The sequence below is a fragment of the Bufo gargarizans genome, chromosome 10 (assembly GCF_014858855.1).
Source record: "Bufo gargarizans isolate SCDJY-AF-19 chromosome 10, ASM1485885v1, whole genome shotgun sequence".
NCBI classification, from domain to species: Eukaryota; Metazoa; Chordata; class Amphibia; order Anura; family Bufonidae; genus Bufo; species Bufo gargarizans.
In genome coordinates this window covers 19,349,922-19,377,687 of record NC_058089.1, presented here as the reverse complement: position 1 = coordinate 19,377,687, position 27,766 = coordinate 19,349,922, and the positions used below count along the sequence as shown (strand labels likewise).

Genomic DNA, 27,766 nt, shown 5'->3' with positions numbered 1-27,766 from the left:
TGCGCTCGGTGATCGCTACATTAGCCTGACCCAGACCAGATCGAGTGAAAGTGCTGCGCCTGCGCAGTGCAGACGCATTGTTTCTAGGACAGGAGACTGTCAATTGAAGTGTAAGGACGCCTCTTAAAGGCGCCACAGATAGATAGATAGATAGATAGATAGATAGATAGATAGATAGATAGATAGATAGGAGATAGATAGATAGATAGGAGATAGATAGATAGATAGATAGATAGATAGATAGATATTAGATATGAGATAGATAATACATAGATATTAGAGAGATAGAGACACTATAGTTATATTCTATATTATATAGTGCAATATTTTAATATAGTGTTAGTGTGATATATATATATGTACATACAGTGTATATATAGTATAATATTGTATTAAATATGTGTTATGTATTTATTATTGAACTATGTATTATTATGTAATCCATTATATATTATTTATTTTCCTATTTTTACAAATTTTTTGCTTTTTCATTGGGGCTCGTTTATTAATGAGTTAGGCTGCATTCACATAACGATTTCATCCGGCGTGACGTAAACGTCAGATGGTTGCTGTATATCTGGCATCCGTCACCCACCATAGGATCCCATTGTCCGTTTAACACAGGGGTGCACAACCTGAGCAAAACCGTGATGTGAACACGGCCTAAATGACATAAACACTGTGTACGTCAGAAAATATGGGACTGGAGCAGAGCTGACCTAAAGCTGGGACCCAATGCAAAATCTGTAACTGGACCCCACCTACCATATGACATTTACAAAACTTATGTGTTCCAAAGACATTTGGGCCACCTCAGGCACCATGGCCTAGGTGCAACTGCTACCTCTGCAGCCCCTATAGCTAGTGTCCTGAATCCAGCCAGATAGTCCCACAGTTTGGCCTCTGCCCTATAGGCCTGGAACGGCTGCCACACGTCCCATCTTCAACTCTATGTGCGTCCTCAGGATGCAGATACAAGTAATCACAATAGTGAAGCTCCCTGCACCACCATTCCACTGCTAATGGTGGTTCGAAACAGGCAGGTTTGATACAGTCACGTCATCATGCCTGCTGCACCAAGCCACAGACGGAGACCAGAGCAGACCTGCCCTACACCGTTTGTCTTGAGATAGGTGAGTATTCAAACTAAACGGGTATTACTGTGTATGCGGACACAGGGGGCCTCATACTGTATGGCGAGGCACTAAAAAGGGCCTTATATTGTATTGCGAGGCACTAAGGAGTACTCATACTGTATGCCGAGGTACTAAAGGGCGCCTCATACTCTATGACAAGTCACTAAGGGGGCCTTATACTGTATGGCAAGGCATTAGGGGGCATCTTGCTGTATCAGAGGCAAAAGGAGTGCATCCTTACTGTCACAGTGTGGGCGCACCAAGGGGCTCTTCTTACTTTGTGTGGGGCACAAAGGGGACTGGGTGGAATTGGGTGTGTATAGATAGGCGCTGGGAAGAGTTAGAGGCGTGAGTTAGTGTAAAAAAAAATTGGACTACTGCTGGCGCTGATATCCTTCCTCTTTGGGCTTTTCCGGTATAGCTACGCCACTAGGCTGAAAATGTGCATATTTAATTTATCATGTGTTACACCAATTAAAAACAGTACTACCTTGTTTTCTACCATATAAAAGGGGTGTGGCTTATTTATATATATATATATTTTTTGAGTACACTGGTGCTGGTAGACTTGCTGCATGGACTATCTATGATTAATAAAGCTGCGCCAAATGTACTTTATTTACCACAAATGTCTACATCCAGATTACATGGTCACAGGGGTACAAGATCCCCTTTTAGTCTGTTCATTTAGGTAAATCGTCCTAGTTGTGGGTACAGTGTGAACAGTGTTACATGTACCTGGATAACGAGTGCATTCATTAAGATGGAAGGTGCACCTCATGTTAGGGCTGCTTGTGGCTACAATGGCCCGGTCATTAATGATGACCATAAATCAACTCTTTGCATCGTATCCTCAGCTGCCTGGACGCAGTAAATCATTTATTTTAGGGCCATCAGGTTTAATTAAATTTCTGGAAATGTTTATTGATGGGAATAAATTACAATTAATAAGGTGATGATGTCAGAATCAATGGGGTTTGAGAACTTTTTTAGTGAAACAAAAGTTTTTTGAGGGGTTGTGGTGGCCAAGGATGGGCAGATGTTTCGTTGAGGGCAAGATTGGTAGGCCACCCACATGCATCATATACACAATTCTGCTGCCCACAGGGCCTGGTTAAGGTTAGTGGAGTCCCCTGGTAAAAAATCTACTAGGAGACCTCAGAGACCTGCATGTCCAGCCAAATACAGGAGAGAGGTGGCCACTTGTGTGTGTGGTCCTCTCCACTTAAGGCCTCTTTCACACGAGTGTGACGGATTAGGTCCGGATGCGTTCAGGATGCGTTCAGTGAAACTAGCCTCATTTTGCAAGCAAATTCAGTCAGTTTTGTCTGCGATTTGCGTTTGTTTTTTCTGCGCGGGTGCAATGCGTTTTGATGCATTTTTCACGCACGTTATAAAAAGCTAAAAGTTCACAGAAAACATCCCCTAGCAACCATCAGTGGAAAACGCACTGCATCCGCACCTGCTTCCTGATGCAATGCGTTTTTCACTAAAGCCCCATTCACTTCTATGGGGCCAGGGCTGCGTGAAAAACGCAGAATCTAGAACATGCTAGTGTTTTTCACTCAACGCAGAACTGATTAATTGAAATGAATGGGTCAGGATTCAATGCGTTTACGTCACGCATTGTACCCGTGCGAAAAACTTGCTCGTGTGAAAGGGGCCTAAGTCTATGAGACTTATTCCAGTGACTTCCTTAGACTTGCTTGGTCATCTTTCTGCTTCTTTTTGGCTGGGTAGGATCAACATCAGGGACTGTAGGTGGTGGGGGTCCCCAAGGTCCTCAACATGGTGAAGGTACCACGATTTTGCCCTCTCCGTAACTTGTTCTGGCTGCCGACACCATGGAGTTTAGATTGTACAGAGATTTTCACAACAGAAAAGTCACATAACCGATTGTAGTTCCTCCATGATGGCTACACCGAGGCAAGAGCAGGTGGTCATATAGTGCCAATGTCTCTGGTTGCATGTAGCCCTGTGACCAAATTGGGGAGACATTGGCCCATTTAGGCTACATATGGCTTTAGGAACGGAGCAGTGCCACATGCTTTAGTCATATTTGGCATTTTTTGTTGTTGTTGTAACCTGTATTTCTATATCGTGTTATTCATGGAGACATTTCCACAGCCAGCCATACATTAGTTGCCCACTCACTGTGGGGGCAGCTGCCCAAGGAGCCACTTAAAAGTTCAGTAGGAACAAAAAACATCATGCATCCACCACAATGTCCGGACAAGAGTCACCAAGCCTCTCCGACGTCGTCGGTGTGCTGTATATTATGAATATTTGTGCAGCTGCTTTGATTGTAAAGAGGCAACCCATGTGCACAGCAGGGCAGAAGCGAGAGGGAACACTGGTGCAAACTCACAAAGGGGGATATTGCAAGTCCATTCAAATGACGAGGACCCCTGCGATGCTTCCTGTGACTCCCTGTGTACAGGGCATTCATCCGCTTACCATGTTAGCTAAGGCTCTGTTCACACTTTTGTTGTACAGCTGTGTTCAAAATAATAGCAGTGTGTTTAAAAAAGTGAATAAAGCTCAAAATCCTTCTAATAGGTTTTAATTCCATACACACAAATGCATTGGGAACACTACACAGTCTATTCCAAATCAAAACATGAAGAAAAATATATACATTTGTGTTGTTCCTCTAAAAAAAAAAATCGACGAAAAGTGAATATTAGACTGTTCAAAAATATAGCAGTGTTTGTCTTCTTCTTTACAAACTCAAACATTCACTATATAAACTGAACAATGTTTGAACATTTGGTTTCCTTTGAATCACTTCACTAATATTTAGTTGTATAACGGCTGTTTCTGAGAACTGCTGGACGTCTGTGTTGCTCGGAGTCACCACCTTCTGCCCCTGTGAACAGGTATTCCAGCCCTGGATGGTTGGACCACATTCCACAGTTCTTCTCTATTTCTTGGTTTTGCCTCAGAAACTGCATTTTTGATGTCACCCCACATGTTTTCTATTGGATTAAGATCCGGGGATTGGGCCGGCCGCTCCATAACGTCAATCTTGTTGGTCTGGAACCAAGATGTTGGCCATCTACTGGTGTGTTTGGGGTCGTTGTCTTGTTGGAACACCATTCAAGGGCATTTCCTCTTCAGCATAAGGCACCATGACCTCTTCCAGTATTCTGATGTATTCAAACTGATCCATGATCCCTGGTATGTGATAAATAGGCCCAACACCGTAGTATGAGAGACCTCCCCATATCATGATGCTTGTCCACCATGCTTCCCTGTCTTCACAGTGCACTGTGGCTGAATTCAGTGTTTGGGGGTCGTCTGACAAACTGTCTCCGGCCACTAGACCCAAAAAGAACAATCTTACTTTCATCAGTCCACAGAATGTCTCTTTAGGGCGGTCAATGTTCTCTTTGGTAAATTGTCACCTCAGCACATGTCTTTTTTTCACCAGTGGGACTTTGCGGGGGCTTCTTGCAGATAGCTCGGCTTCACAGAGGCGTCTTCTAATTGTAACAGGACTCACAGGTAACTTTACACCTTCTTTGATCTTCCTGGAGCTGATTGTTGGCTGAGTCCTTGCCATTTTGGCTAATCTTCTATCCATTCGAATGGTAGTTTTTCGCTTTCTTCCACGTCTTTCAGGTTTTGGTTGCCATTTTAAAGCATTTGCGATAATTTTAGCTGAGCAGCCTATCATTTTCTGCACTTCTTCTTATATGTTTTACCCTCTCCAATCAACTTTTTTATCAAGGTATGCTGTTATTCTGAACAATGTCTGGAACGACCCATTTTCCTCAGAGTTTCAGAGAGAAATACACTGTAACCAGCATGTACAACATTTGCTGCCTTCCTTCCTTAAATAAGGGCAATAATTGTCACCTGTTTTTCAGAGAATGAATGACCTCACTCATTGAACTCCACACTGCTATTATTTTGAACATGCCCCTTTCAATTAGTTATTCAATTACAGAGAATCAGCAGCATGCATGTCATGACTGTTGGGTTTCTATTACTTTACTACACCTGATAGTAAATTATTTGCCATGTAGAAATATCATTTCTACCAAAAACAGTGATTGATCAGGTTAGTGATGTCTGACTGCTATTATTTTGAACACAATTGTAGGCCTTGTCTGAGATTCCATTAAACGTGATGGGTAGAACCGTGCAGCATGCAGCGCTATTCTTCCCATCAAAATGACAGACACCATGGCAGATCCTGACCACACAGTTCTCTCTGTAGGTCAAAGTTTGTTTGTACCGTAACTTCTACCTACAGACTGCGCATCTCTGATGTGCAATAAAAGCAATTTTAAAAGAAAATGAAATATTTTTTTTTAATAAAATAACACATGTATTACAAAATAAATGCACAATGTCCTTTAAATGCAACCCTCACTCTGGAACATAGCTTTATATGTTATCTCCATAAGGCTAGGGCTACATGGTGACTTTGGCTGCACAAATAAAATCGCAGAGTGGCGCGCAATGCATCACAGCTAATAAAAGGGAAAGGGGTCGTGTTGCAATTTGCAAGTTTAAGCAACTAGCACATGACAATAGAAAGAAATCCAAACCGGCTGATGGTCACAATGCAACCCCGTTTACGGTTCAGTAGTTGTGAAGCAGGCAGCAATACACAGCCATCTTTGGAGGTTGGCAATGTGTGTAGTGGCCACAGTGGCATCAGAACTGATGAACATAAATGAGGTTGTGATCACAAATCTTCCTTGGCTTCGCAATAAATTCAGCAGGTTTGGATACATTGTAGTTCTCATGTGGCAGTTGCGGATACTTGTGAGTCGCAGCATAAACCCTTAGGGTACGTCTACACAACGACATGTGTTGTGCAACAATTTTGGTAATGATAGTCTATGGTATTGTATTGCGACATTCTGCGACTGCGACACGACAGTCGCACAAAAATCCATCCAAGTTGGATTTGTGTGCGACTGATGGGTTGCAATCGCTGCATGTCACAGTGCGACACCATTGACTATCATTACAAAAAAAGGCGCAACATTTCTGCAACACATGTCGGTGTATTTTATCGCAGTACACATGTCCTCGTGTAGATGTTTCCTAACACTTTCATTATTTGCGACTTCAGTCGAGTGCCATTAGGTTTTAGGCAGGCTGTGCAGCCCGAAAAAGTGTGCAATTTCTCTGCGACTTGATTGCACACAACTATTTTAGCGTTGCGATTTTGCTGTAGAAGTCCCAAGTGAGGTGAGTCACAGTCACACACAACCGAGTGTAATGTGCCAGAAGATTTGGATTTTAGGCAACAGTCACAGCCGTACTACTGTATGTTGCATGCCGTAACACAGGCATGCTGAACCTGCGGCCCTCCAGCTGTTGTAAAACTACAACTCCCACAATGCCCTGCTGTAGGCTGTTCAGGCAGGCTGGGAGTTGTAGTTTTGCAACAGCTGGAGGGCTGCAGGTTGAGCATGTCTGCCGTAACACAACCACGTCATGGTCATGTGAAATAAAGATCGCAATATTGCATCGGGACATTGCAAGTACTAATTGTGAATTGAGAAAGCTCGTTGGAAGAACGAGTGAAACGTTTTCAAGAAATCTACAGTACATCCAGTTGCCTTGATTTATTCTTTACAGATATACCATGACCTGGATAAATGAGAACCTTCATAGACAAGTACTAATTGTGAATGTGGTTGCGTTGCGACATAACGCGACTACAGCCCGACAGGTTGAAGACATACAACCTGCTGTATTTTTGGTGGCAGCATATGAGATGCCAGCATAGACTTCAATGTAAGTCGATCGCAACTCCCTTGCAATGTGTCACTCGTCACGAAGATTGCAGTGTCGCATTGTGACATCACACCTAATGACTGTCGGTGCGGTTGCATTGTGACCCCCGAGCTAGCTCCAAAAAATCGGTCTTTATTGAATTTTTGCTTGCAAGTTACATGTGACTTTGTTGTTATAGACTGTAAAGCAGGTTGCATGCAACAGCGACAATCAGGGGCGGATTGGCCATAGACCTTACAGTGAAATGTCCCGGTGGACCCATGGCCAGGGGGCCGCCTGAGCCAGTGGAAGTTTTTGGGGATGTATTTTGTGCTGATGGCGCCAGTATTTTGAGGTGGACTGTGGTATTTGGCTCTGTTGGGATGGCATAATGTGCCACAACATGGTATTGTTGGCCCTGCCTTCCATCAGTTTGGACCTGACTACAAAACGGGGCCACTTTTAGTTCTTTTTTTTTTCAGGGCCCCTTTAAGTTCCCAGCCTGCCCCTGGCGACAATCTGCAGCTCTACAGTAGCCATGCATCAGCAAGTTTTTTCAAACACAGCTGTTTTTGGTCATACAGTCTTACAGTCACTTGATATATTTTTGCAGCTTAGACCTGGCTTAATGGGTGTTGCAATAACAAAATCGCACGCGACTTGCGGTCGAATTGTATCTTTAGGTAACTGCACAGCGGCAAGTTGCAGGCAACCACTCTCTCTTTTTTTTTTTTTTTTTGGGCTGCATGACCAGAAAATGGTGCACACATATACAGCTGTCAGTGAAAGGGTTAATTCAGTCGGTTGCATTCAGTTTGGAGTAGTTTGAGGTGCACAAATAATGTCCAGGTGACAAGGGGTTAAGCTGCTGTCTCCTCCCATTCGCAGGGCTGGCTTTGACTGCTTAGTTCCTCTGACCAGGAAGAGAAGTGTGCAGGATGGCAGCTCGCTGCTGGGAAAAGCTGCAGGAGCTGACACAGAAGTACAAGGAGTTTGTGGTCCAGAACCCTTCGGGGGCCACACAGGTGGAGGGGGCTGTGCGCATGCTCTCCTACCTCATTGCAGGTAGGTGGCTAGCATTTCACGCCTGCAGGCTGCTCTCATGTGTCACAAGCATGGTGACATCCGTGGTGTCAGCGATCTGCATGTCCGTGACCTCAGCCGCTCTGATCTGGGGCAGATAATGGAGGTGAACCTTCATCCCTGCCGCATTCACGCATCCTATATCCTGCATGTATCCCCCCCAAGGGCTGTATTACACCAACAGATTATCTGACCAATGACACACACAGATCTTTTGTTATACAATCCAACTATTGGTCAGATATTGGTCCTTAGCCCTTTGTTATATCTGAACCTGGTAAAGCTTGGTGACCACTAGCGTTGCCACCCAGCCGGTAACTTGGTGCCGGTATTTTCCTATAAGGACTGTGTGACTTCCATTGTGGAGCACTCATCAGTACAGCCTTTAACTCCTGCCCCCTCCCCCACTTGTGTTAAGATGTATAACTTACCTCATCCATTTGATGGCGCCAGGGGCTTAGCTAAAAGCTCATGGGCCCTAGTGCAAGAGTTCAGCTTGGGCCCCCGTCCCTCAGTGCTTGTTGGCAATGGGCAGGGGAGCACATAGCCTTCCTGCTGCCTGAGGCAAACATTGAAGGGGCACCCCCTCATGCCAAATTCTTGACCTAACCCCTTCCCTCCAGCCAGAGGTGTAACTTGACCAGCATGCACTTTCTATAATGCCAGTGTCTTATGTGGCACAAGGGTCTCTGGGCCCCTCAGGCTCCTGGGCCCGGTAGCGACTGCTACCTCTGCACCCCCTATAGCTACGCCCCTGGATGGCGCCGCTGTGAGCACTCGCTGATAGTGTTGAGCGAACTTGTGTTTTAAGTTCGGCGTCTAAGGTTTGGGCTATCGAAGAATCGCGTTATGGATTCTAAATTCCGTTATGGTCCATAGTAGCAGAATCCATAACGCGATTCTCCGATAACCCGACGCTGAACTTAAAACACAAGTTCACTCAACGCTACTCACTGGTGACTTGGGACACAACCAGCAAAACCTCATCACGCTGGAGCGCAGGTCCTTTCCTGCGCATCCAGTCAGCAGCGAGTGTTCCCCGCAGCGCGATCAAATGGATAAGTAGTGCTTTTTTTTGTTTTTGTTTTGGTTTTTTGCACAAGCGGAGAAGGGGGCGTTATTAATTGTGGGGGGCACTAATGGAGGCATCAATATTATTAGAGGCACTAATGGTGGGCATTATTAATTCTGGGAGGGCACTAGTGGAGGCATTAATATTACTCGGGGAAGGGGGGCATTATTAATACTGGGAGGGCACTAGTGGAGGCATTAATATTACTCGGGGGAGGGGGGCATTATTAATTCTGGGAGGGCACTAGTGGAGGCATTAATATTACTCGGGGGAGGGGGGCATTATTAATACTGGGAGCTACATTATGACATAGTGACTTAGAGTTTCTACCATCAGAATTACTGTTCTGTAGCTGACTGACATGAGCGATGTGCTAATGTCAGCAGTACATAATAGTGTTCTTTTTACATTTGTCCCTGCGGCCGTTCTCCTAAAAAAACACACTTTTACAATATGCTAATAAGCCTCTAGGTGCTATGTGGGCGTTGATACAGCACCTAAAGGTGCGATTTTATTTTTTATTTTTTTGAAAAGTTGGCAACCCTAGTGACCACCAATATGGCCGCTGTTCCTTTGCGGAAAGAACGTCACTGACTTTCCAAGATTCCTGAGCGGCAGATCTGGTTAGGCAGTTATACCTGTGGCTCTCCAGCTGTTGCAAAACTACAACTCCCAGCATGCTCAGTCTGCCTACAGCTCTCAGCCCACAGCAGGGCAGGGTGGGAGTTGTAGTTTTACAACAGCTGGAGAGCTGCAGGTTGGCCAGCCCTGCTTTAGTGCTTCCTAGATGTGCAGATTTACCGCTCAGGGGCCTGGGAAAGCCCAGTCATTTTAATCAGGCCTCATGCATACTGCTGTAATACGGCTCTTTACAACCTCTGAGATGTAATACTGCACCTATAGCAGTACCTCTGTATACTGTAGATTTTACATAGATATGAAAAATAAATCATGGCATGCTCAGATGTTGTATCATGGAGGCATTCTCCCCTACAGCCTTAATGTATCCGTAATGCGGTGGTGCAGTGAGGCACGATATGACAGCACATGAAGTACCTATAGCTCCATAGCACAGGGCCATGGTGACTCCATTTGCTATATTATGTACAGGACACCAGTATTAGCCCTAACATCCGTGACAAGATGGTCAGTGGGTCATCCGTGAAGGATCCGGGTTTGGCCCGTGTGCACTGCCAGGCTGAAAATTCTGTTTCCAGAGCATCTCCTAGCAATGGTCAATAAAAATCACTGATGTCATCCATGTTGGTTTTCACGGACCCATAGACTTCGATGGACCAAAGCAGCGCATGTCTCTGTGATTTTTCGATGTAAAACCACTGATGTGTTAAATAAACACATTAAAATCATTGGGTACGTGTGATGTTAATGGAGAACACGGACAGCACACGTCTGCGACTCGCTGATGTGTGAAATAGGCTTTGGCATTCAGCTCATGAAACACATTTTGCATGATGGCTGCATTTATCTGGACCGATCACGGCTCAGCTGACCCGAACTCACTGTATGGTAGCGATTTATGATGCGGTGCTCAGGGGGAGCAGAACCACAATCAGGCTGGAGCCAATCATTGTGATTCAGTGGGGTCTGGTCAGATGAGCAATGTTTGGTCCGGCCGTCGAATGGACAGCGTTTCACTGACCGAATATGCGCAGTCTAAAATCGGCCAAATTCTAGGGACTGACATGGTTAATTTTTTCTTAATTTTTTTTTTTCTTTTATTAGGACGCTTTACAGATTCCCATGAGTTGTCAGAGCTGGGTAAGTTCATCTTGATACTGGGTTTGTGCAGATGTAATATATACATTAGTATATTGTCCTCCGAACCCCCGGAGAGCGGCGGGCTCGGCCAACAGTCTCTTGTGTGGAGAGCTCCCAACCCTCCCTTGACAGACGATGTCGCGAAGAGAAGGATCGGGCCGATATTCGTCCGATCGTTTTGCTTTCCCAGGAGATAAGCCGCTGCCAGAAGTGTCTGATATCGGCTTTCCCCTTTGAATACATGCGCACCTTGAACTGAGCCGAACATGTACAGTATGTATGGGGGAGATGGCAATCGTTCGGCCAACAGCTACTGAATGCGTATGGCTGCCCTACGTTTATGTATTCATGAAAGAGGCCTCGTCACCTCAGAAAATGGTATTTATCCCGTAGAGAAAGTTAATACAAAGCACTTACTAATGTATTGTGATTGTCCATATTGCCTCCTTTACTGGCTGGATTCATTTTTCTATCACATTATGCACCGCTCGTTTCCATGGTTATGCGAATACAAGAAGAATCATCCCTCGGCCCCAAAAAACTCTCCTTCTTCCGGTGGAAATCTGGCACGTGACCCGTTAGTTGCGGTCATGTGACCCCCGCCGAAGAAAAAAGCCAAACCACGCTACTAGTAATACTAACTCTGTTAAAAACTATTACATTTTATATTCTATAAAAGATGCTTCTGGTTATAAGTATCACATTCATTTAATTGGGAACGATTTTATGTACTTCTATAGGGATTTTACTATGATCACCCCTGAACTCGGGGACCGCCTCCACCCCCCCCCCCAATTCCGCTTTGACCTTTGTTTTAAGAGCCTTTTTGCTTGAGATGTGTGTGTGTGTGTGTGTGTGTGTAGAAGTAACCATATTTCACCTGAAGAAAGGGAGTTTTTTTCCCCCTGAAACGCATTGTGAAGAGTTTCTGTAAGCAATAAATATTTAAAGACTACTAATAACTCCAACTGGCCGGTCCGTTTTTGCGCCGAGGGATGATTGTTCTTGTATTCGCATAATAATCCCCCGTGAGGTTCCAGGCACCCTTACCTGAGGAGATCCACATCCGTGGCTGCATACCGACCACATCTGGGGAACAATAAGTTATTCCTGACACGTCTACAATAGTGCTGTGCCTATGTTTCTGCACAACACCCTAAGGTGAGCCTCCAGTTGGAGTATCATCTCGAATCTCTTATATACGTTTTTTACCCTACGGTGCGCCTCTTTTTTTGTTTTATTCATATAGTTAACAAAGCCTGTGTACGCGTTTCCATGGTTATGACCACCCTATAATCCAGCAGCGGTGGTCGTGCTTGTACACTATAGGAAAAAGCACCAGCTCCTCTGGTGGTCAGGACAGAGGGAACACGCATAGGCCACTTCTTTTCCTCTAGTTTGCAAGCACGGCCACTGCTGCTGGATTAAAGGGTGGTCATGGAAAAGACAAGAGCCGTGTATAATGTGATGGAAAAATGAATCCAGCCAGCAAAGGAGGCAATATGGACAATCAGAATACATTAGTAACTGCCTTGTATTAACTTTCTCTACGGGATAAATGCCATTTGCTGACGGCAGACAACCCCTTTGACTGCTGCTTATAGAACGAAATAGTCACCATACACATCAGTCCTTGTCCCCATTGGGGCTCACAGGCTACGTTTTATTGTCTCAGACTCGTACACAATTGGATGGATTCACACATGTAAAAAAAAAAAAAAAGCTTGGGAAATTACTGCATCATAAAACTGCAGGAAAAACGCGGTCAAAACTAGTGTAAAGGAAAACTATCTTGGTTGCCAATAGCAACCAATCAGATTTCACCTTTCATTTCTCAGAGCTCCTTTGAAAAATGAAAGGTGGAATCTGATTGGTTGCTATGTCCTACATAGTTTTTAGTGTGCTTTTTGTTACTTTATTTTTTATTTTTACTGCAACCTGTAAATCCAGCCTCAGTTTACTGGATAGCCGGTTGGCTATGACTTAAGGCCGGGCTCACACATTGTGGCGAATCTGGGCAAAAAAACAACACCACAGAAAACCGAATGTATCTTTTCCCCCTATTGCCGATATTTATTTATATGTATATGTGGCAACCTCCCATGTGTCTTACATCTGATGCACATTAATTTTACGTCTTCTTCTATGAAAAAGTGCGTTTGGGCGATTTCACATTGCAAAACCGCAGCAATTGGAAGCAGAACTTCCTTTAGGCCCCTTGCAGGCGAGCGTGAGCGGATTAGGTCCGGATGCTTTGCGGATGCGTTCAGTGAAAAATTAGCGATTTTTGCAAGCAAGTTCATTCAGTTTTGTCTGCGTTCAGGTGTTCAGTTTTTACCACGCGGGTACAATGCGATTTAATGCGTTTTGCACGCGCGTAATAAAAAACTGAATGTTTACAAACAACATCTCTTAGCAACCATCCGTGAAAAACGCATCGCATCGGCACTTGCTTGCGGATGCAATGCAATTTTCACGCAGCCCCATTCACTTCTAAGGGGCCAGCGTTGCGTGGAAATCGCAGAATATAGGACATGCTGCGATTTTCACGCAACGCACAAGTGATACGTGAAAACCAACGCTCATGTACACCGACCTATTGAAATGAATGGGTCCGGATTCCGTGCGGGCGCAATGCGTTCGCATCACGCATTGCACCCGCATGGAATACTCGCTCGTGTGAAAGGGGCCTTAGGCCTCATGCATGAGACTGTATGCTTTTTTGCAGATTCGCAAAACACCAATACCAGCCGTGTGCATCCTGCATTTTCCACTTTCCGCAGGCCCTGCACTATATTACAAATGTCTATTCTTGTCCGCAAAACGAAGAAGAATAGGACATGATCTATTTTTTGGTGGGACCGCAGTACGGACACACGGATGCAGACAGCGAATGGTGTGCTGTCTGCATCTTTTGTGGCTGCATTGGAATGAATCGGTCCAGATCCAATCTGATGCGGACAAAAACAACGTGTGTGTGCATGAGGCCTAATATGGCACCAGATATTCCAAAAAGTGCAGGCAACAAACTCTCCATCCCAAAGCGACGGTGTGAGCGCCACGTCTGAGGGTTCATTTATTGTAAAGTGTGCAGCCATTTTGGATCATAATTTTTTATCTTTATTTTTCTGTAAAGTTTACTCCTCCTCCAGTCTCCTGGGTATACTCAATGACGGGATCCTAAGGAAAGAATTTCTTAAACCACCACCAACTGTAAGTATCCATCACTTGCGCCATAATCCATAGGGATTGCACAGGTTTAGAAAAACATGGCCGCATTCTTTTAAAAATGGCGCCTCGTTGGGCCATAGGTTGCATTTGGTATTGCAGCTCAGCTCCATTTTAAGTAGCTGAGCTGCAGTATCAGAGACGGCCTGCGAACAAGGGTGGCGCCGTTTTGGGAAGAAAGCAGACATGTTTTTTATATATATATATTTTTTTTTTTACTCTTCTCGTATAAATTACGGTACATTTTTAATAATCAGACTTTCTCTGCTCCATCTTTCACAGGATGCCGCCCAGCAGCGTCTTAAAATCTGGCTGGGAGTCTTGGAAAGCCTGGAGGTTTTCATAGAAATTGGATCTGCTCGTGCATGGGGGGATAAAATAAGATGGGCGGCCATACTGGTTATACAGCTGCTGAAGTGAGTATCGTCTTCACCCACAAGCAGCCTTTTTGTCTTGAGTTATTTTCAGCAAGAAACCGTAATGTCACAAAATGGCTGCCTGTCTCAGTTCTCTTCTGTAGTATTAGAAATTATATATTAATTTATATATATCTACTTCCGCAGAAGCTGTGACAACCAATATGGCCACCATAAAGGCACCAATGAGAGTTGTCACCCATTTAATTTATTTTTTTAAGGGGCTTATTAGCTCCAGATCGGGACTGCTTGGTAGCAGTCCCTCTAAAAGGTGTCATGGCGGCTCTATAGGTTGTCACACAGGCTTCCTAGATACAAATGTATGTCTTTCCCTCTCACACTTTTCTCTTTTCCCTTTAGGGCCTGTCTCCGTATTGTGCTGCTCCTGTGGTATAAGTCCGGTATCCAGACCTCCCCCCCTGTCACTCCGATAGACCGTGAGGCGGTAACGAACCAAACAGGTCTGCTTTTATGTTATTGAAACAGACACGTAAAAAGCTCTGCAGTCATATTGCACATAGAGATAAGGAATTTTAGTAACACAAAAACAAAGATTGTAAAATCATTGAGATCGTTCTCAATAATTATTTTCGTCCGTCTCCAGAATAACGAGTGCTATGCTCTCCAGCGTCCTCCAGGGGGCGTGTGCCACTCCAGCTATTTCTATGGGGCTATCTAAGGCTACTTTAACACTTGCGGCAGTGTGATCCGGCGGGCAGTTCCGTCGTCGGAACTGGCCGCCGGATCCGCCGATCTGCTGCTGACTGAAAGCATTTGTGAGACGGATCCGGATGCGGATCCGTCTCACAAATGCATTGCAAGGACGGATCCGTCTCTCCGCTTGTCATGCGGACCGACGGATCCGTCTTGTACATTTTTCTCATTTTTACCGATCTGCGCATGCCGGAACGACGGATCCGGCATTCCGGTATTCTGAATGCCGGATCCGGCGCTAATACATTCCTATGGGAAAAAATGCCGGATCCGGCGTTCAGGCATGTCTTCAGTTTTTGTCGCCGGAGAGAAAACCGTAGCATGCTACGGTTTTCTCTTTTGCCTGATCAGTCAAAACGACTGAACTGAAGACATCCTGATGCAAACTGAACGGATTACTCTCCATTCAGAATGCATGGGGATAAAACTGATCAGTTCTTTTCCGGTATAGAGCCCCTAGGACGGAACTCTATGCCGGAAAAGAACAACGCTAGTGTGAAAGTACCCTTAGCCTGTATCTTTGGGCTGCACTCTGGCGCCATCTACTGTCCATCATACCGCATAGCACCTGCCACCTACCTTTCTAGTCTGACAGTCTCAATGAGCAAACCCATTCACCACGTCTCCAGTGCCAAATGTAGCCAGTGGTTGGCATCTGCCCTTTCATTACACTGCTGGCTTCATCTGTTTTCTTGCATTCATTTGCTTTCAGGTGAGGAAAGCGATGAAAAGCAAGACACCTGTTTTGTGGGCAGCCGCTCCAGCCGCGCTGTGCGGTCCCTCAGTGACAGTAAGGATTCATTTGAAGCCGACTCATTCCATTGAAGCCTCCATTGTGATTCCTATTTGTACATTTAATCCATTTATTTATTTTAAAGCTCCCTCTGGCCGTAATCGCTTTTGGAGAAGCCCGCAGGTCTCAGAGCAGAGGAAGGAAGGGCGCAATGAAGAGAATGGGAAACCTACAGATCTGGGGACGCTGGGCACCATAGCCGAAACAGTTCACGTCCTGAGACCTGTTACACACCGTATCCTTTGCTGTAGACGACCCCTTCCATTTTTACTTTCTCACTAGTTCTCATACATGCCAGTCTGCTTCCTCATGTAATTGCACCTTAACTCTCCATTGCTAGTGGCGAGCTTGGCCGTATGGGGTCAGAAATCATGGAAACCGTGGTTGATGGCTGCTGGATTGGATATTGCCAGGTTAGAAGCCACATTTTGGACTTTCAATGTGACTCTACAGGAGGGATCAGCAACCTCGTCTATTCAGGTGTTGAGAAACTGCAACTCCCAGAGTCCTCCTTTCACGTCTGTCATCTACAAAAACGGCCAAGTAAGTCTGCATGCTGGGAGTTGTAGTTTCCAGCAGCTGGAGAACCGAAGGTTGCTGATCCCTACACTACAGTATGGGAGGCTCTAAGACAGAGGTGGAAACCTGCGGCCCCGTGCGACCATTTCATGTTGCCCCCTGCCAGAAGATGCTAATGACCACTTCCATTATGGAAGCGGTCATTAGCATGCCGGTGGCACAGGAAGGTGAGAACAGCGCTGCACTGGCTGTACTCACCTTCCCTGGTCTTCTTCCGGCACTAGGACTTGACGCTGTGCACTGTTAGGTCACAGTACAGCGTGGTGGGAAGATGACCAGGGAGGGTATGTGACTCTGCCAAGTGGCAGTGCCGTCCGGAGCTGGAGAGGTAAGTTTTTTATTTTATTTTTTATTTTAGATGTCTGATCTGAGGTCTGATTTGGGGCTGATCTGGGGGTGGGGGCTGCCTGATCTGAGGCTAGAGGGGTCTGGTCTGATCTGATCTGAGGTTGGGGATGGTCTGATCTGAGGCTGATGGAGGTGGGGGGAGATCTGAGGCTGAGAAAGGGACAAAGGTAGGGACAATTGCGAAGAAAGAGGCAGGGCGAGTGAAAGCTGGGTGAACCCCTCTCTGGACCCCTCCGGGGTTAGCTTGGCTGCCATTAATGCCATAAAGAACTAAATGTATAACATTCTCAACTTAAGTATTTGACGGTAGAATGTGTGGTCAAAATGGCGCCTGTACAATTTCTAATATATATAGCGCAGATTCCACAGCGCATTTTTTTAGATTGAAGCTTAATTTCTGTAACCGACCCCTAAAAGACGCCCCTGCCCATAAAACACAGGTTTGGGTTTGGGTTATCGAAGAATCGCGTTATGGATTCCGCTACCACGGACATGGTCCGTGGTAGCAGAATCCTTATTGCGATTTTTCGATAACCCGAACTTTAGACGCCCAACTTAAAACAAAAGTTCGCTCAACACTACGCACTGACAAACTGTGGACTGGCTTCTACTGTACAGGGTCGCACGTACTGTAATGTAGCGGAGCTGAGATGTGATTACATACAGAGAGCTGTGCAGGCTTCACTCGTGGATCAGACTCCACCGCAGCACTTAACGCTGCATGTGAAGGGGCGGCTGATCCATCAGCATTTCTCATTTCTATACTCAAGGCCTGTTGCAGCTCTTTGTTGCTGTATAATTTCACATGGCTCTGAGTACATGAGCAAATGTGGTTGCAGAAACCTTCACCCTGCAGTTCACGGCTACTTGTCCTCTTTTACAGCCTGTCCGTTCTGCGTGACATCCACCCTCTGAGCCGCAGGGAGCGAGGAGAGCTGAGGAGAAGGACCCTGCTTTTAATTTATTACTTGCTTCGTTCCCCTTTTTATAATCGTTACACTGAGTGAGTATCCAATGGAAATGAATATCGGCATCCTAATTCCATTCCTAAAGGGGTTGTCTTGTTAAAGATGGACCCTTTAATATGAGAGGTTGAGACCCCTGGCGATATGGCCAGTTATATATTCACCGCCGTGGCTGTAGGATCGCATAGCAGCAGAGGAATGGCCCTATCCAGTAATGTATGAGACGCCAAGCTGTCCAGATGGACCATGGATCAAGACAACCATTACTATAATATCTATTTGGGTTTATGGAGGTCAAAAATGAGCCAGGGTGGAGAGCTGCGAATTTTCAGTGACAGGTTTGACTCCATGTATTAAAGGGATCTTTCCCAGTTACACCAGGCATGACGCCTTGTAGTTCTAGCTCAGCTGAATGTAATGATACTTTTCACTTAAAGGGGTTTTGCCATCTCAGACAATGGGGGCATATCCCTAGGATATGCCCCCCATTGTCTGATAGGTGTGGGTCCCACCTCTTCAATGAGAACGGAGCGGGGAAATAAACAGAGGGCGCACTGCACATGTGCAGCCGCCCTCCATTAATTTCTATGGGGCCGCCGAAAATAGCCGAGCGTTGGCTCGGCTATTTCCAGTCTGCCCCATAGAAGTGAATGGGAGCAGGGAACAAGCGTGCGCGGTGCGCTCCTATTCACTTCTATGGGAGCAGCGATTGGTGCTGGACGGACCCCGGGAAATCCGGCGTCCTCCAGCCACAGCTCTCCTCGCTCTGTTCTCATTGTAGGTGGGACCCACACCTTTCAGACAAAAAGGGCATATCCTAGCGATATGCACCCATTGTATGTGATGGGAATACCCCTTTAAAGTACTTTTAATCCATATGTAAATGAGCCGTTAAAGGCTATGGACACCTTTTGGGGACTTTTTTTTTATTGCATTTTCCTCATTTTAGCCTAAACCTTTTTTCATTTGGTTTAAATGTTCAGTCATTTCTGAGATATAAGGGTTAAAATTAGTCTGTTTGCAAGCTGTCACAGTCTGTTTTCTTTGAATCCAGTCACCTGACAGCTCATGTAGCTCTTATCTCTGATCTCCTAAACACTTATTTAAGCCATATTCTTATCAGTTTAATAAGAATTAAGCTATAACGAGTGTTTATGAGGCTGGAAGAACAGAGATGAGAGCTACACATGAGCTGTCAGGTGACTGGATTTAAAGAATTTCTAGCCCAAAATGAGTAAAATACAAAAAAAAAAGTTCTCCATTGCCTTAAGTGCACTAAGGGTGGACACAAGGAAAATCTATGCACCCTTGCTCCTCCTGCTTCCTCTGCCAGCCCCTCCCTCTCCTTCTTGATTGACAGGGCCAGGTGATATGACTATGCAGGAACCTGGCCCTATCAATCAAGGTGAGGGAGGGGCTGGCAGAGGAAGCAAGAGGATCAAGGTGCATGGAGTGGCTTGGTCCCGCCCTCTGTGCACTTAACTGCTCATTTGCATATGAATTAAACGTGCTTATTCTCCAGAATGAAGCAACGGAACGGCAGCATTACATTGAGCTAAGCTAGCCTTACAAGGCATTGGTTTAACAGGTTTCCTTTAAATGGTTGCCCATTGGTCAGCATGCAATATGCAGAAAACATGTAAGGATGAACAAACCTTTCAGATTGCTTTAATATTGGGGGGGGAAAAAAATCTTTTGATATATTGTAAAATATTTTGGTGTATTTGCAGAATTCGCCTGCTCCTCCTCCTACGTCTCTTGGGAGACTACGTCCCAGGGCTCGGACTGGTGGCACGTAAGTGACTCAGTGTATAATGGCTGTGGCTGAGTGCTCGTGGCGTTCTGTATTCTAACCTGCTTGTCTCTATGAAGGGCCTCTGATGGACTACCTACCTGTGTGGCAGAAGATTTACTTCTACAACTGGGGTTGAAGGACTTTTGGGGTTCATCTGGACTCTTCGTTGCTCCTCGGTCAGGACACTAGGATTACAGAGTATACTGTGTTACCAGCATGTCAATATGGCACCATCACGGCTCAGAAGGGATGATTTGGGACATGAAATCTGGATTTTCCAATAATAAACTGTGACTATATTTCTTAGGCCTCCTGCACATGAACGTGTGGGCCCCATGGTCGTGCTGCGGCCCACAAATCGCAGGCCGCAATGCACAAACACCACAGAGGATCGCGGACCCATTCACTTGCAATGCACGAACACAGCAGCGGATCGCAGACCCAGACCCATTCTCTTTAATGAGTCTGCGATCTGGCCGTTCTGCAAAAAGATAGGACATGTTCTATCTTTTTGCGGAACGGAAGTACGGGATGAAACCCCATGGAAGCACTCCGTAGTGCTTCCGTAGGGTTCCATTCCGCGTCTCCCGGATTTGCGGACCCATTGAAGTGAATGGGTCCGCAATACAGCCACGGGAGAGCACACGTTTGTGTGCAGGAGGCCTTAAACTGTGATGTTTCCTACGACTGTCTAGGATATGAGAGAGACCCTGGGAGAATTGTGGACACTGGATTCTGGGATACTTCCATCATTTCCATTATTAAAGGGCTTGTAAGAGATTAGAAAAGCATGGGGGTTGCTTCCAGAAAGTGTCACGTGTGTCCAAATGCTGGATCTGGTATTGCAACCCCGTTCAGTTCACAGCCCATGGAAGAAAGCAGCCATGTTTTTCTAATGTCATCAGCCACTTTCATTTTGTATAATTTTTTTTTTTTTAATGGGTTATCTGCGATCTATAAAAAATGGTAGACTGAAAAAAATAATTAATAATAAAATACTCACCTTGATAGAGCCTCCCAAACCATGCGGCTCCAGGCTCCGCTGCTTCAGATCCCCTATGGACTTGAAGTGTGCTGTCTCCATACGTGTCACTGCTGCCAGCCAATCAGTGGCCCCAGTGATGACATGCATGTGGCCCTAGGACCACACATTTCAAGTAGGCTCTGACAAGGTGAATAGGAGCCTATGCCCGGCCACCCCATAATACCAACTTTACACAGATCGACTGAGCTGCCAATTATTGGGAACAAACTGTTCCTGGTAATTGCTTACTCATCGGAGGAGCTGAGAGCTACATTCACATGCCCCTTACTGATCGGCAAGGGGGCCAGGAGTCGGATCCCCACTGATCTAATTGATGACTTATGCCAGGGATCCGCAGCCTCTGACCTCTTGAAACTACAACTTCTAGCATGCACGCTTGCTCAGCGGTTCTTCAAACTCTCACAGAAGTGAAATGGAGCATGCTGGGGGTTATAGTTTCACAACAGCTGGTGTTCTGGAGGTTGCGGACCCCCGACTTGTGCTAAGGAAAGGCCATCAGTATGCCGATTCTACATAAAACCTTTAATCAGACATTCCTGAGATCTGCTATGCACATGTACCATGTTGTCTTACATATTAGAAAGCCTAGCTATCGGCTATCTCTCCAGCCCCTCCAATGTGTCCTGGACGGGAGAGGGGACAGTCGCTATGGCAGTGACGGTCTCCCTTAAGGGTGTATTAGACAGCCCGGTTAAACAGGCGATTGTCGGGAAGGAAGCGTTCCTTCTCAGCAATCATCTGCTTGCTAGTGGAGGAGACCGCTGCTGTTGCATGCAGCGACCTCCTCCACGGTAAGGGGAGGATCGGTCGTTATGCCATCGCTCTTCCCCTATACTGAATAATTGTTTGCCGGCAGCAGACTGCAATTAGACGCCATGATCTGCCGCCTACAAACGATGATTTGTTAACCTGACAAAAGATTTGGATCGCCCAATGAGCGAGAGTTTGCTCGTTCATCGGGCAATTGGTGGCAGTATTAGACTGCCAGATGATCGCTAACGAGCCTTACTATGAACGCTCGTTAGCAAACATCTGCTGAAAAATCGTCATGTGTAATACAATCCTTACCGGCAGCGTCAGAAAGGCCCCCCCCATGCACATTGAATAGTTGTTTGGTCAGTGGGTTCAACTGACTCTGCCCATCAAACATCTTCTCTACCAAGATGACGCAGAGCATGGACCCTCAGCCTGACACCTCCACGCATGGGTCCGATAGCGGTTACATAGGCTGTCTCCATGATATTACACCTTGGAGCCTATAGCCTCAATGGTTATTTCCTGCCGATTTATGTTACATGATGCTGTAATTTACATCCAGAGCTGCGTTCAGAATTCTGCTGATACTCTACTGTATCTATATGACCCCAACAGTAAGTAAAGGCTCCCTTGATGGGCGGAGAGATGGATCTGATAATTAGGGGGCAATGTCTTGCTTCGTGACTGGTTATGTGAATCGTTGGTATAATTCGGCCTCAGTTGTCCCCCGGTTTCTACAGTGCTCTCTGCAGGAAACCTTAAGAAGGGGGGGGGGGGGGTGGATGCTGAGGATCTCAAAATTGCTGAGCTCTCCTCCCCCACCGATCTGATATTGATGATGGGCCATCACTACTGAGACTGGAAAACCTATTTAAGAAACTTTGGATGTGAATAGAGAAACTTGTGTGTGACTTTAAACCTGTACCAGATAAGAAAAGCAAAGTTCTTTTAATTTTAAATTTTTCTTTTGTAAGTTTAAACATAAAATGATTGAAAAGTGTTATTTTCCTTCAAAGATTTTGCAAATTCTGCTGTACGTGTGGCTGTGACTTGTACAGTGAAGTCCTTTATTAAATTAATCAATGCGATGATAGTAAAATAAAGTTTAGTCACTTTTCTCCAATTAGCAATAAAAAAATATATATCTGATCCGTCTATTGTCTCCCCTGGTCACATGACTCATTGTGATGTAAGAGGTTCTATACTTTCCCTCGCCATGGCTGGAAGTCGTGTGCTCTCGCTGGCGGGCCTAGTCCTTCTTCTAGAAACCGTCACGTGTCGTCCGGCTCCACCCAGGTGTGCACCGTATGTAAGGAGGTGGCAGAATACCCAGGTACTGTGGATGTCACCATGCTGATCTCTCTGATTGCAGAGCTCGTCGTGACATCCCCCTGGATTTTGAAGCTCTTGCTGAGATGCCTGTGGAACACTTTGGACTTGTAGATGGTAATGGGGGTTTTATGGATATGTTTAGAGTTTTCTGTTCCTGATATCCCAATTTGTACTGTCGTTTAAAGGGCAGCTGTCAGCAGATTTGTCCCTATGACACTGGCTGACCTGTTACAATGTGCACTTGGCAGCTGAAGGCATCTGTGTTGGTCCCGTGTTCATATGCTGAGAAAAATGAGGTTTTAATATACGCAAATGAGCCTCTAGGAGCAATGGGGGCGTTATCATTACTCTCTAGAGGCTCTGCTCTCTGCAACTGCCGCGCCTTCTGCACTTTGACAGGACCGGGCAGTGGAAACGTGATCACACCCGGTCTTGTCAATCAAAGTACAGAGGGTGCGGCCATTGTAGAGTGAGCAGAACATCTAGGTGTAATGGTAACGCCCCTGTTGCTCCTAGAGGCTCATATTGCATATATTTTTCTCAGCAATGCGGGCACATATGAACAGGAGACTAAGGCTCCATTCACACGTCCGCAAATGGGTCCGCATCCGTTCCGCAATTTTGCGGAACGGGTGTGGGCCGATTCATTTTCTATGGGGACGGAATGGATGCGGACAGCACACAGTGTGCTGTCCGCATTTGTGGAGCGCGGCCCCGATCTTCGGTTCCGCAGCTCCACAAAGGATAGAACATGTCCGCAGCTTGCGGACAAGAATAGGCATTTCTGTAAGGGTGCCGGGTGGGTGTGTTGCGGATCCGCAACACACCACGGACGTGTGACTGGAGCCTAAGGGCTCATTCAGACGGCCGTATGCTGCCCGCAAAAATGCGGATCCGTTTTTTTTGCGGACAGTTCAGCACGTCCGCAAAAAAACGGATTGCATTCCGTTTTCTTGCTGACCCATAGACTACAATGGGGCCATTCCCTGATTTTCACTGACAGGTATAGGACATGTTTCATTTGTTTTGCTGAGCCGTGCAATGGAAGAAAAGGCCCCATAGAAGTGAATGGGACAGCATCTAATGCGCAAAAAATACTGATCAATTTTGTGGACAGCATACGGCCGTCTGAATGAGCCCTAACACAGATGCCTTCAGCTGCCAAGCGCACATGTAGCAGGTCAGCCAGTGTCATAGGTACAAAATCTGCTGACAGATGCCCTTTTTAAAGGGTCATGACTGCTTTTTACAGAACTGTAGAAGCTTGTGGTCCCAATACAAAATCTGTAAAGAGCCACCGCCTACCATTTACATTACTAGTGTCGGAGGGACCTTTGGGGGTCACCTCAGTTTACAAGGCCAAGGTGCAACCTCTGTACCCCAAACAACTGCGCCACTGCTTCAAGCAGTCTATGGATCCATATGGTACCACTATACAGAATCCAACAGGGAAAATAAATTGTGCCCTGCTCCTCCGGGTGAACGGTTCTGTAATATAAGGCCACCATATGGTAGCACGTGAAGTGCTTATGGTTTTGCTTGACTCTGTTGTTTGTATGAAGCTCACAGGGGTCATTATTTTTTTATATTTGCAGGATATCCTGTAGAGCTTTGATAGATCTGAGTCGTATCTCTGGCACCCTCCTTTCTCTGTTATTCCTTCTAGAAATAAATAAATTGAGGAGTTACCATTTTGGGAGTGTCCCTACGTACTCTGATTAGGTCCAGTGAGTGCTGATAGTATGAGACCTGTGTAGGGACGCACCCCTTTGACAATGGAAATGGTAACACCCAGTTGTGCTTAAATTTCTAAGAAGAATAACAGAAGAACTGCACAAGGCAGACTTTAAGAATTTAAATTATACTGAGTGATTAGTGTTAGGGATGAAACTTTGTTCTAATACTGTACGGAGCAGTATTAGAATGTATTGTCTCCGATGAGTCGAAGTTATTGCTTCGCTAAGTCTCGTGAGACTTCGGGTGATAACGTCATAAATTAATTTGTACTGTAAAAAACCATTTCCCAAACAAGTTCTGGAAATGTTTTATTACAGTACAAATTAATTTATGAAGTTATCACCCGAAGTCTCACGAGACACCGCGAAGCAATAACTTCGACTCATCGGAGACAATACATTCTAATACTGCTCCATACAGTATTAGAACAAAGTTTTATGCAAATCAACTATGGATGTTTCATCCCTAATTACTGTGCTCAGTGTATAGACAGTAGCTCCCTCTAGTGGGGGTGCAGGTAACGTGAAATTAAAGAGGATCTGTCAGTTCTTCTGATGGGTGTATTTTAGTAAATACCTGCATTCTTCGTAAAATAATGCTAGAGCTCTTTGTGTTGTGTCTTTCCTCTGTTATTCCTTCTAGAAATGTATTAAAAAATTGGCAAATGGGTGTTACCAGTTGGGCTTTGTCCCTACACACTCAAACACGTGGACAATGCCAGACTTTTTAGGGGTACACCCATTTGACAAGGAAAATGGGAACACCCAGTGGTCAATGTATTGATAAGTATTTAGGTGGAATAACAGAGGGTAACAGCAGGACACACAGTTATAAGACAAGGTGCCCCAGAATCGTTATTTCTTTGGGATTTTCTAGTATGTAATAAAGCAGACATGATGGGGGGGGGGGGGGGGGGGTTACAGGTCCTTTTTAAAGGGGTATTCCGGTTATATTAAGTAATCTCCTATGAATAGTATAGGGGATAGCTTTTAGATTGGTGGGAGTCCTACTGCTGGGACCCCCACTGATAATGAGAATGGAGCACCCCATACCCAGAGCGCTCTACTTAATACAGCGGCCACATGCATGCCTGACCAAGCGCTCTGTTCTTTTAAGGGGAACTACAGGGAGTACGGGGCCCTCATTCTCATGATAGTAGTTATTCCCTATCCACTGGATATGGGGTAACTTAACATAATCGGAATACCCCTTTAAGTTTGCATTGCTTCCCCCCACCTACTGGGCGGCTGCACAGAGGACACATATGATAAGTCGCCCTAATTATGTTTAAAGGTGGATTCTGTACACCAGGGATCATGAACCTTCGGCACTCCAGCTGCTGTGAAACTACAACTCCCAGCGTGCAAACATGCTCGGCTCTTCTTCTCACTCCCATAGAAGTGAACGGAGCTTCCTGGGAGTTGTAGTTTCTGAACAGCTGGAGTGTCGGAGGTTGCTGATCCCTGCTGTCGACATATTCAGGTACCAGTCACGTGGATTACGTTTTTTCCCACCTTGCGGACCATTAATTCCAGTGCTAAAACTTATCATGAGATTGTGATTCATTTTTTTTGTCTCTAGATTACGGGGTGCTGCCGAAACATCCGTCCTTTCACCATCGAGTGACCCGTAAGCAGCCAAAAGGGCTAGCACAGGCGGGAAAAAGCAAACGTGATGGTCCAGACATGGAGGAGCTCTACTACGATGACATCATGTAAAGCAGACGGATTCAGAGGGTCCGGGAAGGATTCATTTTTGGGGGGCAGTATTTGGGGATATATAGGAATAAACCCATGTGCTATGTATAAGTGACGGCGCCACTGGCACCATTTATTGGTCTCCAACCTGTACAGAAAGTTGTGGCACTACAACTCCCAGCATGACAGTGACAAAAACTAGAGGTCCAGAAGGTTCTTGCTGAATGCCTCTTTTCCGGAGGACACAGGCCTCTCCTTGGCCACGTGGGCACACGACCTCAGACGGGTAAGAAATAAATCTCAGGCTGTTTATTTGAGAAGCAAGGAGCTGCCCCCAACCCATAGAATTCCCCCCCTCCCCCCCCCCCCCCCAAGTACAATCGATGACCCCGTAACACATTTCTTTTAAAGGGCCAATCACTTTCAAACAAATTTTGAAACAACAGGAGAAAGCATGGAGTCATTCACAGTTATATAGGCCAGGTTCAGAAATGGTGGCGGTCAAGGATTATCCCAGAATTCCCCATAAATATGCTGCTGATTATTATAAGCCGGTGCCAGACACCTCTGACGCCACTTACATTGGGAAACCATCAGCAAGTCCATATGTATAGTGAAAAGTTCTACAATTTTCAAATATATCTTGTGTTTTTAAAGGGTTTTTCCAGGCTTTTCACACTGATGGCCTATCACCAGGGTAAGGGCTCATGCACACGACCGTATGGCTCGGACTGTGGCTTCTCTCACCCCCAGTCAGTCACTAGAGCGGCAGACATGGCTCCCGCGGTGCTCACCGATGCTCTGGTGTGTGCTGCGGCCTCCTCACAGCTTACCAAGAGCAGCGCTGTCCATTAGATAGTGGTTGTGCTTGGTATTGCAGCCCAGGCTGATTCACTTGAATGGGACTGAGCTGCGCCTAGGCCAGGTATCCTCAAACTACGGCCCTCCAGCTGTTGTAAAACTACAACTCCCAGCATGCCCGAAAAGCCTACAGGTATCAGCCTACAGCAGGGCATTGTGGGAGTTGTAGTTTTACAACAGCTGTAGGGCCGCAGTTTGAGGATGCCTGGCCTAGGCCATGTGATTTTTATTGTGAGGTCTCATGGACTAGGAAGAGGCCTAATCGCCCACCGAGCGCTGCGGCCTCTTTGTACAGCTGATTGGCGGCGGTGTCGGGAATCAGACCTCCGCCAATCTCATACTGATAACCTATCCTAAGGATAGGCCATCAATATCAAAATCCCAGGAAACCCCTTTAACACAATTTTCAAGATCTCTGTTTGCTGTGAAGGGGAACATTTGTATCCCCCAGGAAATAAATATTTCAGTCATGTAGAATTCTGATGCTAATGCTCATGGAATTTAAAGGGTCACTCCAGGCAAAAAACTAAAATTGAATCCTTTGGCCAAAGTCACGGAGCTGTACACGCTCCCGTAATTTCATCTTCCTGAATGGTGCCTTTACAGAGTGAAGTCCCCTACTAGGCCGAAGCCTACGGTACGGTGCTGTCCTGAAACGGTATAAGAAATAACCACTGATGGAATTGTA

General features: G+C 45.8%; 2 protein-coding genes across 2 annotated transcripts; both read left to right on the top strand.

Annotated features, from left to right (window-relative positions):
* Nucleotides 1–7,779: 7,779 nt before the first annotated feature.
* Nucleotides 7,780–22,600, top strand: PEX16 (peroxisomal biogenesis factor 16). The gene is made up of 11 exons (XM_044270384.1): nt 7,780–7,943; nt 10,777–10,812; nt 13,949–14,025; nt 14,323–14,456; nt 14,817–14,917; nt 15,883–15,960; nt 16,049–16,198; nt 16,304–16,376; nt 17,774–17,893; nt 19,586–19,650; nt 19,728–22,600. The coding sequence occupies exons 1-11, from the start codon at nt 7,817–7,819 to the stop codon at nt 19,784–19,786; spliced, it is 1,020 nt and encodes a 339-aa protein (XP_044126319.1). The 5' UTR covers nt 7,780–7,816; the 3' UTR covers nt 19,787–22,600.
* A 67-nt stretch (nt 22,601–22,667) lies between these two features.
* Nucleotides 22,668–26,238, top strand: C10H11orf94 (chromosome 10 C11orf94 homolog). The gene is made up of 3 exons (XM_044270522.1): nt 22,668–22,747; nt 22,824–22,897; nt 26,102–26,238. Exons 1-3 carry the CDS (start codon nt 22,668–22,670, stop codon nt 26,236–26,238), a joined length of 291 nt encoding a protein of 96 aa, XP_044126457.1.
* The last annotated feature ends 1,528 nt before the right edge of the window (nt 26,239–27,766 follow it).